This window comes from Pseudophryne corroboree, chromosome 1 (assembly GCF_028390025.1).
Source record: "Pseudophryne corroboree isolate aPseCor3 chromosome 1, aPseCor3.hap2, whole genome shotgun sequence".
Classification (NCBI taxonomy): Eukaryota; Metazoa; Chordata; class Amphibia; order Anura; family Myobatrachidae; genus Pseudophryne; species Pseudophryne corroboree.
Genome location: NC_086444.1, coordinates 819,303,645 through 819,318,950, shown reverse-complemented (window position 1 = coordinate 819,318,950; position 15,306 = coordinate 819,303,645). Strand labels below are relative to the sequence as shown.

The following is a 15,306-nucleotide window of genomic DNA, read 5'->3' as shown; positions in this document are numbered from 1 at the left end:
CAGAATGTGCAAGTTGAATCGTGCTACAGATCCAGCGAGCAATAGTCTGCTTAGAAGCAGGAGCACCCAGCTTGTTGGGTGCATACAGGATAAATAGCGAGTCAGTTTTCCTGACTCCAGCCGTCCTGGAAACATATACTTTTCAGGGCCCTGACTACGTCCAGTAACTTGGAATCCTCCAAGTCCCAAGTAGCCGCAGGCACCACAATAGGTTGGTTCACATGAAAAACTGATACCACCTTAGGAAGGAATTGGGAACGAGTCCTCAATTCCGCCTTATCCATATAAAAAAACAGATAAGGGCTTTTGCATGACAAAGCCGCCAATTCTGATACACGCCTGGCCGACGCCAAGGCCAACAGCATGACCACTTTCCACGTGAGGTATCGTAGCTCCACGGGTTTAAGTGGCTCAACCCAATGCGACTTCAGGAAATCCAACACCACGTTGAGATCCCACGGTGCCACTGGAGGCACAAAGGGGGGCTGACTATGCAGCACTCCCTTAACAAAAGTCTGAACTTCAGGCAGTGAAGCCAGTTCTATTTTGGAAGAAAATTGATAGAGCCGAAATCTGGACCTTAATGGAACCCAATTTTAGGCACATAGTCACCCTGACTGTAGGAAGTGCAGCAATCGACCTAGCTGAAATTCCTCCTTTGGGGCCTTCCTGGCCTCACAGAACGCAACATATTTCCGCCATATGCGGTGATAATGGTTTGCGTTCACTTCTTTCCTAGCTTTAATTAGCGTAGGGATAACTTCCTCCGGAATGCCCTTTTCCTTCAGGATCCGGCGTTCAACCGCCATGCCGTCAAACGCAGCCGCGGTACGTCTTGGAACAGACAGGCCCCCTGCTGCAGCAGGTCCTGTCTGAGCGGCAGAGGCCATGGGTCCTCTGAGATCATTTCTTGGAGTTCTGGGTACCAAGTTCTTCTTGGCCAATCCGGAACAATGAGTATAGTTCTTACTCCTCTCCTTCTTATTATTCTCATTACCCTGGGTAAGAGAGGCAGAGAAGGGAACACATACACCGACTGGTACACCCACGGTGTTACCAGAGCGTCCACAGCTATCGCCTGAGGGTCCCTTGACCTGGCGCAATATCTTTGTAGCTTTTTGTTGAGGCGGGACGCCATCATGTCCACCTGTGGCCTTTCCCAACGGTGTACAATCATTTGGAAGACTTCTGGATGAAGTCCCCACTCTCCCGGGTGGAGGTCGTGTCTGCTGAGAAAGTCTGCTTCCCAGTTGTCCACTCCGGGAATGAACACTGCTGACAGTGCTAACACATGATTCTCCGCCCATCGGAGAATCCTTGTGGCTTCTGCCATCGCCATCCTGCTTCTTGTGCCGCCCTGTCGGTTTACATGAGCGACCGCCGTGATGTTGTCTGACTAGATCAGCACCGGCCGGTGTTGAAGCAGGGTCTAGCCTGACTTAGGGCATTGTAAAAGGCCCTTAGTTCCAGAATATTTATGTGTAGGGAAGTCTCCTGACTTTTCCATAGTCCTTGGAAGTTTCTTCCCCGTGTGACTGCCCCCCAGCCTCGAAGGCTGGCATCCGTGGTCACCAGGACCCAGTCCTGTATGCCGAATCTGCGGCCCCCTAGAAGATGAGCACTCTGCAGCCACCACAACAGCGACACCCTGGCCCTTGGAGACAGGGTTATCCGCTGATGCATCTGAAGATGCGACCCGGACCACTTGTCCAACAGATCCCACTGGAAGATCCTTGCATGGGACCTGGCGAATGGAATTTCTTCGTAAGAAGCTACCATCTTTCCCAGGGCTCGCGTGCATTGATGCACCGACACCTGTATTTGTATTAGGAGGTCTCTGTCTAGAGACGACAACTCCTAGGACTTCTCCTCCGGGAGAAACCCTTTTTATCCTGTTCTGTGTCCAGAACCATACCCAGGAACAGTAGACGCGTCGTAGGAACCAGCTGCGACTTTGGAATATTCAGAATCCAGCCGTGCTGTTGTAGCACTTCCCGAGATAGTGCTACTCCGACGAACAACTGCTCCCTGGACCTCGCCTTTATAAGGAGATCGTCCAAGCACGGGATAATTATTTCGCCCATTACCTTGGTTAATACCCTCGGTACCGGGGACAGACCAACGGCAACGTCTGGAATTGGTAATGACCATCCTGTACCACAATTTTGAGGTACTCCTGGTGAAGAGGGTAAATAGGGACATGCAGGTAAGCATCCTTGATGTCCAGTGATACCATGAAATTCTCCAGGCTTGCAATAATCGCCCTGAGCGATTCCATTTTGAACTTGAACCTTCGTATATAAGTGTTCAAGGATTTCAATTTTAGAATGGGTCTCACCGAACTGTCTGGTTTCGGTACCACAACATTTTGGAATAGTAACCCCGGCCTTGTTGAAGGAGGGGTACCTTGATATCACCTGCTGGAAGTACAGCTTGTGAATTGCCGCCAGTACTACCTCCCTTTCTCCGAGGGCAGCAGGCAAGGCTGATGTGAGGTAACGGCAAGGGGGAGTCGCCTCGAACTCCAGCCTGTATCCCTGTGATACTACTTGCAGAACCTAGGGATCCACTTGTGGGCAAGCCCACTGGTCCCTGAAGTTCCCGAGACGCGCCCCCACCGCACCTGTCTCCACCTGTGGAGCCCCAGCGTCATGCGGTGGAGTCAGAGGAAGCGGGGGAAGATTTTTGATCCTGGGAACTGGCTGTCTGGTGCAGCTTTTTCCTTCTTCCCTTGTCTCTGTGCAGAAAGGAAGCGCCTTTGACCCGCTTGCTTTTCTGAAGCCGAAAGGACTGTACCTGAAAATACGGTGCTTTCTTAGGCTGTGAGGAAACCTGAGGTAAAAAATTTTCTTCCCAGCTGTTGCTGTGGATACGAGGTCCCAGAGACCATCCCCAAACAATTCCTCACCCTTATAAGGCAGAATCTCCATGTGCCTTTTAAAGGCAGCATCACCTGTCCACTGCCGGGTCTCTAATACCCTCCTGGCAGAATGGACATTGCATTAATTCTGGATGCCAGCCGGCAAATATCCCTCTGTGCATCCTTCATATATAAGACGACGTCTTTAATATGCTCTATGTTAGCAAAATATTATCCCTGTCTAGGGTATTAATATTATCTGACAGGGTATCAGACCATGCTGCAGCAGCACTATTTATGCTGAGGCAAATGCAGGTCTCAGTATAGTACCTGAGTGTGTATATACAGACTTCAGGATAGTCTCCTGCTTTTTATCAGCAGGCTCCTTCAAAGTGGCCGTATCCCAAGACGGCAGTGCCACCTTTTTTGACAAACGTGTGAGCGCCTTATCCACCCTAGGGGATATCTCCCAACGTGACCTATCCTCTGGCGGGAAAGGGTACGCCAGCAGTAACTTTTTAGAAATTACCATTTTCTTATCGGGGGAACCCACGCTCTTTACACACTTCATTCACTCATCTGATGGGGGAACAAAACACTGGCTGCTTTTTCTCCCCAAACATAAAACCCCTTTTATGTGGTACTTGGGTTCATGTCAGAAATGTGTAACACATTTTTCATTGCCGAGATCATGCAACGGATGTTCCTAGTAGATTGTGTATATGTCTCAACCTCATCGTCACTGGAGTCAGACTCCGTGCCGACATCTGTGTCTGCCATCTGAGGTAACAGGCGTTTTTTGAGCCCCTGATGGCCTTTGAGACGCCTGGGCAGGCGCGGGCTGAGAAGCCGGCTGTCCCACAGCTGTTACGTCATCCAGCCTTTTATGTAAGGAGTTGCCATTGTCGGTTAATACCTTCCACCTATCCATCCACTCTGGTGTCGGCCCCACAGGGGGCGACATCCCATTTATCGGCCTCTGCTCCGCCTCCACGTAACCTTCCTCATCCAACATGTCGACACAGCCGTACCGACACACCGCACACACACAGGGAATGCTCTGACTGAGGACAGGACCCCACAAAGTCCTTTGGGGAGACGGAGAAAGAGTATGCCAGCACACACCAGAGCGCTATATAATGCAGGGATTAACACTATAACTGAGTGATTTTTCCCCTAATAGCTGCTTGTATACACATATTGCGCCTAAATTTAGTGCCCCCCCTCTCTTTTTAACCCTTTGAGCCTGAAAACTACAGGGGAGAGCCTGGGGAGCTGTCTTCCAGCTGCACTGTGAAGAAAAAAATGGCGCCAGTGTGCTGAGGGAGATAGCCCCGCCCCTTTTTCGGCTGACTTTTCTCCCGCTTTTTTCATGGATTCTGGCAAGGGTAATTTATCACATATATAGCCCTGGGACTATATATTGTGATGATTTGCCAACCAAGGTGTATTATATTGCCCTCAGGGCGCCCCCCCCAGCGCCCTGCACCTATCAGTGACCAGAGTGTGAGGTGTGCATGAGGAGCAATGGCGCACAGCTGCAGTGCTGTGCGCTACCTTGTTGAAGACAGAAGTCTTCTGCCGCCGATTTTCCGGAACACTTCTTGCTTCTGGCTCTGTAAGGGGGCCGGCGGCGCGGCTCCGGGACCGAACATCGAAGTCGGGTCCTGTGGTCGATCCCTCTGGAGCTAATGGTGTCCAGTAGCCTAAGAAGCACAAGCTACCACCAGTTAGGTAGGTTCGCTTCTTCTCCCCTTAGTCCCTCGCTGCAGTGAGTCTGTTGCCAGCAGATCTCACTGTAAATTAAAAAACCTAAAATATACTTTCTTTCTAGGAGCTCAGGAGAGCCCCTAGTGTGCATCCAGCTCAGCCGGGCACAAGATTCTAACTGAGGTCTGGAGGAGGGTCATAGTGGGAGGAGCCAGTGCACACCAGGTAGTCCTAAAGCTTTCTTTAGTTGTGCCCAGTCTCCTGCGGAGCCGCTATTCCCCATGGTCCTTACGGAGTCCCAGCATCCACTTAGGACGTCAGAGAAATAGTAGTGAACAACGACTATCAGAAAAGATAGACTTGGTCCAATCAGATATCTCTTTGCTGCATCAGGACTTACAGAAAGTACGTGAGAGGGTGAAGGAGGTTGAGGAGCGGGTATCCTCTATGGAGGACTCATATGGTCAGCTAAAGACCCAGGTTAAATCTTCAACAGAGCAGATCTATGGCATGCATTATAAACTTGTGGATGTCGAGGTATGGCTACGTCGAAATCATGCGAGACTTGTGGGCCTTCCTGAGCGTGAGGAGGGTACTAATCCTGAAAACTTTGTGGAAAAATGGCTGTATGATAAATTTGGGAGAGACCCTTTTTCTGGGCAATTTGCAGTGGAAACGGCCCATCAAATCCCCTTTTATCCACTGCCTCCGGGGGCCCCATCTCGCACCCTTCTTATAAAGGTTCTGAATTATCTGGATCATGATACAATGATGAGATTGGCTCGCATTAAGGGACTACTAGAATGCAAGGGAGCTAAAGTCTCTATGTTCCCTGATTACAGTATTTCATGCTTTATCCCTCAAAATTAAGGATTGTGGCAGATGGAGAATCTATCTTCTTCAACACTCTAAAGGAAGCGGCAGCCTGGCTAGACAGACGTTCACCTGGTTCACAGCAGATGGCGGCAAATTAACTATACGTATAGTGCTTGTCTTTTATATATTTTTTTCCCTCTTGATATTATTTGGCTAACTGGGAGGTTGATGTACTAAGATCTTTCTGATAACAATTAGGGGGTGATTTTAGCCATTTCGGCCAAATATGGAAAAGGAAGTTCTGCAGTAGCTGTTCATATTACATATGGTAAATTCCTGGTCATTGCAGAGGTTGATTTATTGAGATCTGCACGTGAATCATTAATGCTGTCAAACTAGTTTTGAGGGCAGGCTGGGCTGTTTGCTATATATACACACACATACATATGTGTTTTCTTCTTTTTTTTGTTGTTGTCATGAGCAGCAGGTGATGTATTGTAATAACAATCATTCTAAAGTTGCCGGAGAGGCCACCGCGTCTTGGTGGTTATTAGCATTTATCACCCCTACCAGGGTGGATGATAAAGGGTGTAGCCCTTGAGGGATTTTATGTTGGATTAAAGGAATTGGAAAAGGGAATTAGGTAAGCCTCAATTGGGATGGTATACAGGGTTTGGGGGAAAGGGTTTTGTATTGTTAATGTGTGTATTTAAATGTCTGGTTGTACTATGTATAATTGTGAGACGTGCAACGATGTAAGAGATGAAGGAGCAGATCGTGCACTGCGGCTTGTGGTTATAGGCAACAGTACTTCTTGTGTTACTGAGGATCAGTGGGGCAACCCACAGGGATGTCATCTGGTTATTGTAAATATGAATTATAGATGGTTAAAATAGTAACATGGAATGGGAGAGGTATAAATTATAAAATCAAGCGCTCCTTAGTTCTCAAACAATGAGCGTACTATAATGAGTCATTATTAGCACTGCTGTCAATGCTGCTGCGGCCCCTCTATTGCCTGGTTCAATGCATCGGCTACACCGGTAGTTCCACCTCTACACTTGCTCATCCTTTGTAGCCTATTGATATTAATGTGCAAAATCTGGAAACTGACATATGCATATGTACTTTTGTTGGTAGTCTTGTCCATTATGTTATCGTCTGCGTCATGACTATTGCAACCACTTTCTAGCTGCAATACCTTCAATCATCTTTCCCTAACCAATATTAAGTCCCGAAGCAAGGGTGATACTTCTCAGCCGCCACACAACATCTGCAGCACCACTCCACAAATCCTACACTGGCTCCAGAGTATTCCAAAACAGATTTCAAATGACTCACCATCCGATACAAAGTCCTCACCTATATCATCCTTTATATATCTCAAATCTCATCTGTACATAGTATCCCTTCTTCTACATCTACCTCTGGCAAGAACCTCGCCTCTGATAACTACCTCTTACTGCAGGTATCAAAACTCCTGCTGTGCAACTACCATGTGTACCATACTCAAACATGCCCGCACGCAGCCCTCAAATCTGTATCATACCTGGGCATACACAGACAGATAAAATGCCTGTCAGACCGACAGACATTTTATCTGGCAGCCTCGAACAGTGCCGATATCGCAAGCATACACCATGAGATCTCTCACAGAGTATTGGCCGTGAAATCGACACTCCGCTCCTGGGGAAGAGATATTTTTCAGTTCCTTCCCATGTGAAGGTACAGAAAAAAACTATACGCACTGGCTCCCTACTCTAACCTTCAATACACCCTCTGTTTATCTATAGCTATGTATTTATATCTACATATACAGTACTTTGCAAAAGTTTTAGGCAGATGTGGACAAAAATGTTGCAAAGAAAGAATGCTTTCAAAAATAGAAGTGTTAATAGTTTATTTTTATCAATTAACAAAATGGAAGTGAATGAACCAGGAGAGAAATCTAAATCAAATCTATATTTGGCGTCACCACTCTTTGCCTTCAAAACAGCATTAATTCTTCTAGGTACACTTGCACACAGTTTTTGAAGGAACTTGGCAAGGAAGTTGTTCCAAACATCTTGGAGAACTAACCACAGCTCTTCTGTGGGTGTAGGCTTGCTCAAATCCTTCTGTCTCTTTATGTAATCCCAGACAGACCTGAAGATGTTGAGATCAGGGCTCTGTGGAGCCCAAATAATCACTTCCAGGACTCCTTGTTTTTCTTTACACTGAAGATAGTTCTTAATGACATTTGCTGTATGTTTGGGGTCATTGTCCTGCTGCAGACGCTTCCCTGATGGTAATGCATGATGGATAAGTACCTGGCTGTATTTCTCATCATTGAGGACACCATTAATCCTGGCCAACTCCATTTCCTGAAATGCAGCCCAAACTTGCAGAGAACCTCCAGGATCGCGTATACCAACGGTAATCCAAAATTGGGCGCGAGGTCCGAGAGCTTTTTTGCAGAAAATCTTTACACCTAATGAATATGCCCCTGAGGGTTTGTTTTTATTCTCTCTTTTTCTCTCTCATCATATATTTATAGCAAATATTACAAATATTTTTTTTATTGTTACATTTTAAGCTTACTGCTTTACTGTGGACTGGTATATAGACACTGCTGCATATTAACTACGCCAATAAAATGTCTACATTGCACAAAAACTCTAAATATAATAAAAATTGTGTCAGTTTGGTAGAATGCTGTCATGCCCTACAATTATCTCTATTCACATTTCATTTTTAGAGCTCAATGATACAAGCTAAAAGAAAATGGAAGGCGTGACTGAAACAAGCCCATCGTGTGTCCATATACACCTAGAAAGAAAATCTAACAACAGTGTGAAACTCTCGACGTCTTTGAAGGCAAATTTAAAAAAGAAATGTGTCTGTTCCGGCAAGAAGGCCAAGAAGGCATTTACAGGCTTTTTTCCTGTCATTCGATGGCTTCCAAAGTATGACTTTAAAGAAAATACATGGGGAGACGTCATGTCAGGTCTTATTATTGGTATTATATTAGTGCCCCAAGCTATAGCATATTCCCTTCTAGCAGGTCTGAAACCCATTTACAGCTTGTACACATCCTTTTTTGCCAACATTATATATTTCGTAATGGGGACCTCTCGCCATGTGTCCGTGGGCATTTTCAGTTTGCTAAGTCTAATGGTCGGGCAAGTTGTGGATAGGGAGGTTCTGTTGGCAGGGTTTGACCTGGATGATGATGTTATCAAAGTTGCAAACTCCAGTGAATTCATGAATGTAACAACAACAATCAACATTAGTTTGGGCCTGGTGGATATTGAATGTGGAAAAGAATGCTACGCAATCAGCATTGCAGCTGCACTGACATTTACTGCAGGCATATACCAGGTAAGGTTCACAATTAAAAGAATGTTGCCGTGATGATGAATAATGTCTGGGCTCAAAAGTACTGTATTATCCTGTAACTTCATTTCCTAATAGTATTACAGTCATTAGGCAGAGCTTTTCATTAATGTTGCCACGAGATAAAACCCAGTTACTGTACTATCTGCATTGGATGTGGTTGTATCCAGATAGCAACTTTGTGTCTGTATCTGGATGATAGGTTAACAGTCAATAGGTCGACCCCATATTATCGACATGTCAAAAGATCGACATGTAAATGGTCAACAGTGCTGAAGGTCAACAGGTTCAAAAGGTCGACGCACGTATGGTCGACACACTTTTTATTTAAACTTTTTGATACTTTACCATTCACGTGGACTTCGATTGGGAATATTAACCAGGAGACACCTTGTCTAAAATGTGGCAAGCAAATCGAGCCCATGAGGGTACACATTTCCACTAATTTGGCTTTTACATAGTACAACATACAAAATGACACCCAAAATGTTAAAAACCGTGTGTCGACCATTTCCATGTCAACCTTTTTTTTTGTATTGTGTCAACCTTTTGTAGCTGTCTACCTGTTCAGGTGTCTATCTTTTATATGCTGACCATATGGGATCGACCTAGTGACTGTTGACCATAATTCTGGTCGATTTAATTACCCATAACCCTCTGTGTCATATCTCAGGACAACAAGCATGATTGGCATCGCATAAAATCAGGAAACAAAACTGGAAAGTTAAGGCCAATACGTGGTCAAAGTTGCAGGATGCATATAAGGCATTACATTAAAGGTATTTGAAAGTGAAGTCCCCTATATAGATTAAAGTTTTGTTAACATAAAGTGCACGCAAAGTATAATGTAAAACATTAATTTGCATCATTCTTAAGTGCAGCATTTATAAGGCATTTTCAAAAGTAGTGGATCTAAACTCCATGTAACAAGGCTGTACACTCAACAGTTTAGGAATTTTTAGTATAAAGGATTAAATTTGTGAATGAAATAGATGCAACCGTTACAATCTATTTCAGTTTTAGTTGTAGTGAAAACCTTATTTAAACCCCGGGAGAATTTCTTTGCCAAAATATATCCTAAAAGATAATTTTATTTCCCATTTATCTTATTAAGGTCACACATGACGTCAAAAACAATCAATGCCAGAGGTATAAAAGTGCTAGACATGAAACACACATTAGCCGAAGGACTAAAACATACTGACTGAAAATAGGTCAGAGGCGCTAGAACGCAACAGCTCAAAGTTAAACATATTAACTTCAACACAGCTATTTGGGATTTTATTTTTCTATGATACTGAATGAAGATTAACCACTTCAGTGATATGCCCGGAAATCTTCTGGGGTAGCAAGCCCTGACAGCGCTGGCAACCCCAGAAGATTTCCGGGCATACTACTGACTGATAACCCAGGGACAGCCACGCAGTGTGCATGGCACTCGGGAATCAGTATACTCTATTATGGAGTTTAGCCCGCTCCCCGGACTCCTGTTGGCCGGGGGGCGGGCTTAGCTGTAAAATGGCTTATGCGGATTCCCGGGCGTCGCAAGGCGGCTGGGAATCAGCGCTGGGGCTGGAAATCCCCGCGGGTGATCGCCAGGCAATTACCTTGCCCTGCCCCATCGATCGCCCCCCCTGCACCTTCCCCCCGCTCCCACTTCAATTTAAAAACACACCTGCCAGGGTGTGTTTTTAAATTGAAAACCCGCCACTGAAGGGGTTAAATGCATTCCCCCATAGACTATGGATATAATAACATCTATTTATTTGTTGATCTATTTTAACGTACAGTATAATGAGATTTGAGGGCAGTGACTCAAGCAAGACATCAGTAGGCATTTTATGTTTTAATTTTTATTGCCACATTTTACAGAAGAACAAATAGGTTGGGCAGAAAATAACAGCAGATGGTCAGGAGAGATTACACTACTCTCTGAACACTAGGGAAAGTTGAAAGACCATGCACCAGGGCAAAACTAGCAGGTCTAAACAATTTGCGTCCATTTTTTCAAATGTCAACAGAAATCAATACATCAAGTTCAACGTGTTTTCAGTATAGGATGTACGAGCACAATAGTGAACAATGAACATACGTACAGTACACCCCAAACTCTGAGAAATGCAGAGTCATAGAAAAAAAAGCGCTGATCTAATCTCTACCCATCTACTCCCCAGAACACCCACTTTTTAATGCTTTCATGTTCTGTGGTTCGGGACTGTTCCTGCAAAACTGGAACAGTTAAGAAGTATGAATAAAGTAATACAAGTGGGGTAGGCATGTAGGAAAGATACGAGAGGACACATCTGTATTTTTTAAAACAAATCACTGTGGCAGGTGTGAGGATACCCAGATAATATTTAGCACTTTTACCCTTGCTAGCCAATTGACCCCCCAATAGGTCAGATCTTGTATAACCTGTCGCTCTCAGTACATTGAAGTGGGTTAAACAAATCACTACTGTGTAAAAGACGCACCCCACCCTTTTTGTTATATATCAAAACACACACTCTTTAGGTTGGTGCTAATGAAAGGAATAACCAAAAAAAAATTACACAGGGGCAGATGTATTAAGCCTGAAGAACCGATAAAGTGGAAGGTGATAACGTACCAGCCAATCATTCCTAATTTGAAAATGACAGTTAGGAGCTGATTGGCTGGTGCGTTATCACCTTCTACTTATCACTTCTTTATTACTGCTTTATCACTTCTCCAGGCTTAATACATGTGCTCCACAGTTACTAATACCCCTTCCACACAGAAAATCAAATTACCGGGTCAAGAACTTCCACTCAATAATTTGCCAATCAACATGGGTCGAAGACCCCGGCAATTTCGACCCGGGTTGACCCTTTCTCCCTCTTTACCGAGGCGAAGCAGGAAACACTAGCATGTACCAGCGTGAGGGAAGTTAAAATTTGATCCCCCGCAGCGCACCAGCATAGTGCTGATGACCTGTGTCTCCCCTCCCGGCTGGCTCCAGTGTGCATGTGCGAGATCTTGCAAGCCTCAAGAGATCTTACATGGAGCCTGGTAGCTGAAGTAGCTACTATAGTGGCTGTGAATGGGGAAACAACACCTGCAGCTGTTGAAATCTATAGCTGCAGGTGTCTGAACGGTCATTACCTTTGGCTGTTCATACATTGCCCAGCACATAGGCATGCTATCTTATAGATAGCTCCAATAATGACAATGGCGCATTTAGCACACATTGGCACAGTAATACATGGGGGAGAAGCAGTATCAGAGCACATATGTGCCCATAATGGCAGATAATACATCTGGGGGGTAATTCTGAGTTGATCGCAGCAGGATTTTTGTTAGCAGTTGGGCAAAACCATGGGGGTAATTCCAAGTTGATCGCAGCAGGAATTCTTTTAGCAATTGGGCAAAACCATGTGCACTGCAGGGGAGGCAGATATAACATGTGCAGATAGAGTTAGATTTGGGTGTGGTGTGTTCAATCTGCAATCTAATTTGCAGTGTAAAAATAAAGCAGCCAGTATTTACCCTGCACAGAAATAAAATAACCCACCCAAATCTAACTCTCTCTGCAAATGTTATATCTGCCTCCCCTGCAGTGCACATGGTTTTGCCCAACTGCTAAAAAATTTCCTGCTGCGATCAACTTGGAATTACCCCCCATGTGCACTGCAGGGGAGACAGATATAACAGGTGCAGAGAGAGATAGATTTGGGTGTGGTGAGTTAAATCTGCAATCTAAATTGCAGTGTAAAAGTAAAGCAGACAGTATTTACCCTGGGGGTCATTCCGAGTTGTTCGCTCGCAAGTGAATTTTAGCAGCTTTGCACACGCTAAGCCGCCGCCTACTGGGAGTGAATCTTAGCATCTTAAAATTGCGAACGATGTATTCGCAATATTGCGATTACACACCTCGTAGCAGTTTCTGAGTAGCTTCAGACTTACTCGGCATCTGCGATCAGTTCAGTGCTTGTCGTTCCTGGTTTGACGTCACAAACACACCCAGCGTTCGCCCAGACACTCCTCCGTTTCTCCGGCCACTCCTGCGTTTTTTCCGGAAACGGTAGCGTTTTTCCCCACACGCCCATAAAACGGCCTGTTTCCGCCCAGTAACACCCATTTCCTGTCAATCACATTACGATCGCCAGAACGATGAAAAAGCCGTGAGTAAAATTCCTAACTGCATAGCAAATTTACTTGGCGCAGTCGCAGTGCGAACATTGCGCATGCGCATTAAGCGGAAAATCGCTGCGATGCGAAGATTTTTACCGAGCGAACAACTCGGAATGACCCCCCCTGCACAGAAACAAAATAACCCACCCAAATCTAATTCTCTCTGCAAATGTTATATCTGCCCCCCAGTGCACATGGTTTTGCCCAACTGCTAAAAAATTTCCTGCTGCGATCAACTTGGAATTACCCCCCTAATCCTGACTGTGGTAATGGTGTTCAAATCGCTTTCCACGGCAAGTCTATCGGTCTGCTGAAGAATAACAGAGCTCCCCTAAAAGAGCATCCCCAGCAGGTTCAGGCAGCTGTTAAGGGCCCTACACACTCAGCGATCTGCCACCGAGCTGTCCAACGGCGGATATAGCCGACGGGCGACCCGGCGGCGGGGGTGAGGTGACGGGGGGAGTGAAGTTTGACCCCCGGGATCCCGATTGCCGGTAATTAATGTAACTGTATACCCTGTAAATGTATTAGTTCTGATTGAGCCTAATTGCTGTTTACCTTCTTGCAGATCCTCATGGCCATATTTCGTTTGGGATTTCTATCTATATATTTGTCCGAGGCAATGCTAGATGGATTTGCTACTGGTGCATCATTGACAATTTTAACAGCCCAAGTGAAATATCTTATTGGAGTAAAAATCCCCCGGAGTCCAGCAACAGGAATGCTGATTATAACTTGGGTTAATTTATTTAAAAATATTCATACTACCAATGTATGTGATGTGATAACAAGTGCCATATGTATAGCAGTGTTAGTCGCAGCCAAGGAGCTTGGAGATCGCTACAAAGACAAAATTAAGATCCCTCTTCCAACAGAACTGGTTGTCATTGTAGTGGCAACACTTGTATCACACTTCTGTAACCTAAATGAACTATATGGTTCCAGTGTCTCCGGAGTAATCCCAACAGGATTCATACCACCTAAAGTGCCTGATTTCGGGCTAATCGGTAAAATTGCGGTGGATGCTATACCTCTTGCAGTTGTGAGTTTTGCATTCACTATTTCTTTGTCAGAAATGTTTGCCAAAAAATATGCCTACAACGTGAAAGCCAACCAGGAGATGTTTGCCATTGGATTCTGCAACATAATTCCATCATTTTTTCACTGTTTCGCTACCAGTGCTGCTCTTGCCAAGACTCTTGTGAAAACCTCGACAGGGTGTAAAACACAGGTTTCAAGTGTTGTTAGTGCTGTTGTGGTTCTGCTGGTTTTGCTGTTCTTTGCCCCATTATTTTACTCACTGCAAAAATGTGTTTTGGCCTGTATAATTATTGTCAGTTTACGAGGAGCTCTTCGGAAATTTAAAGATTTGCCAGCTCAATGGCGCTTGAACAAAACAGATGCAATTATTTGGAGCGTTACTGTAGCTGCATCTGCACTGGTCAGTACAGAAATTGGTCTCATAGTAGGAGTGGTCTTTTCTATGGTAAGCATTATTGTACGCACTCAGATACCCAACACGACCATGCTTAGCCAGATTCAGAACTCAGTCTTTTATGAGGATGGAGACAAATATGAAAATCTTTTACCCATTCCCAAAATCAAGATATTCCGATTTGAAGCTCCTCTTTATTATGCAAATAAAGTCTACTTTCTACAGTCCTTATACAAAAAAGTTGGCATGGATCCAGGCCTAGAAATAATACGGCGGAAAAAATTGGAGAAGAAAGTAAAAAAGCAGGTAAAGAGAAAGCAAGCAGATGATATGAAAAACACAGATAACAACGATCTGCATATACAGCTTGTGAATAACAAAAGTGACTTGCAGACAGTTATTCTTGATTGCTCCTCAATAGCCTTTCTAGATACAACTGGTATCAATACACTAAATGCATTATTGAAAGATTACAAGGAAGTACATATTAGCGTTCTCTTGGCTTGTTGTAATACTGCTGTCATTGATGCTCTTAGTAGAGGGGGCTACTTTGGAAAACAAAACAAGGATATTCATAAGATGCTCTTTTATAATGTACATGATGCTGTTGAGTTTGCAAGAGAGAAAGAGCTAGCCATAACAGACTCAACTGTTTAGTTGGAGATAAAATATAATGCACTGAATATGCAGAGGCGCTGAGACGGCAGGAAGTGGGTACTAATTACCCAGGCCTAGACATGCTGAGATGGGAGGAAGTGGGTACTAATTACGGAGGAGGGTCTCCTACCCCAACCCCTCCATTTTCTTACCTGTCAGCAGTAGCAACCTCACTCCCCAGCCCAGCACATGCTACTGTGTGCTGGACTGCGGTGGGTTCAGGGGGGCTGCTGCCGCTGAGCAATAGCACTTTCCTCTGCCTGTGGTGGTGGGGGGTTGGCGATCGCACTGGCCGCCAACG

The 15,306-nt window shown here is 44.9% G+C and overlaps 2 protein-coding genes across 5 annotated transcripts in view; one reads left to right on the top strand and one right to left on the bottom strand.

Annotated features, from left to right (window-relative positions):
* The window catches only part of IDUA (alpha-L-iduronidase), a 415,485-nt gene that overhangs the window by 296,651 nt on the left and 103,528 nt on the right, over positions 1-15,306 (bottom strand). The window lies entirely within an intron of this gene.
* Positions 8,127-15,005, top strand: LOC134949382 (sulfate anion transporter 1-like). Its single transcript, XM_063937962.1, has 2 exons — positions 8,127-8,746; positions 13,482-15,005. Exons 1-2 carry the CDS (start codon positions 8,150-8,152, stop codon positions 15,003-15,005), a joined length of 2,121 nt encoding a protein of 706 aa, XP_063794032.1. The 5' UTR covers positions 8,127-8,149.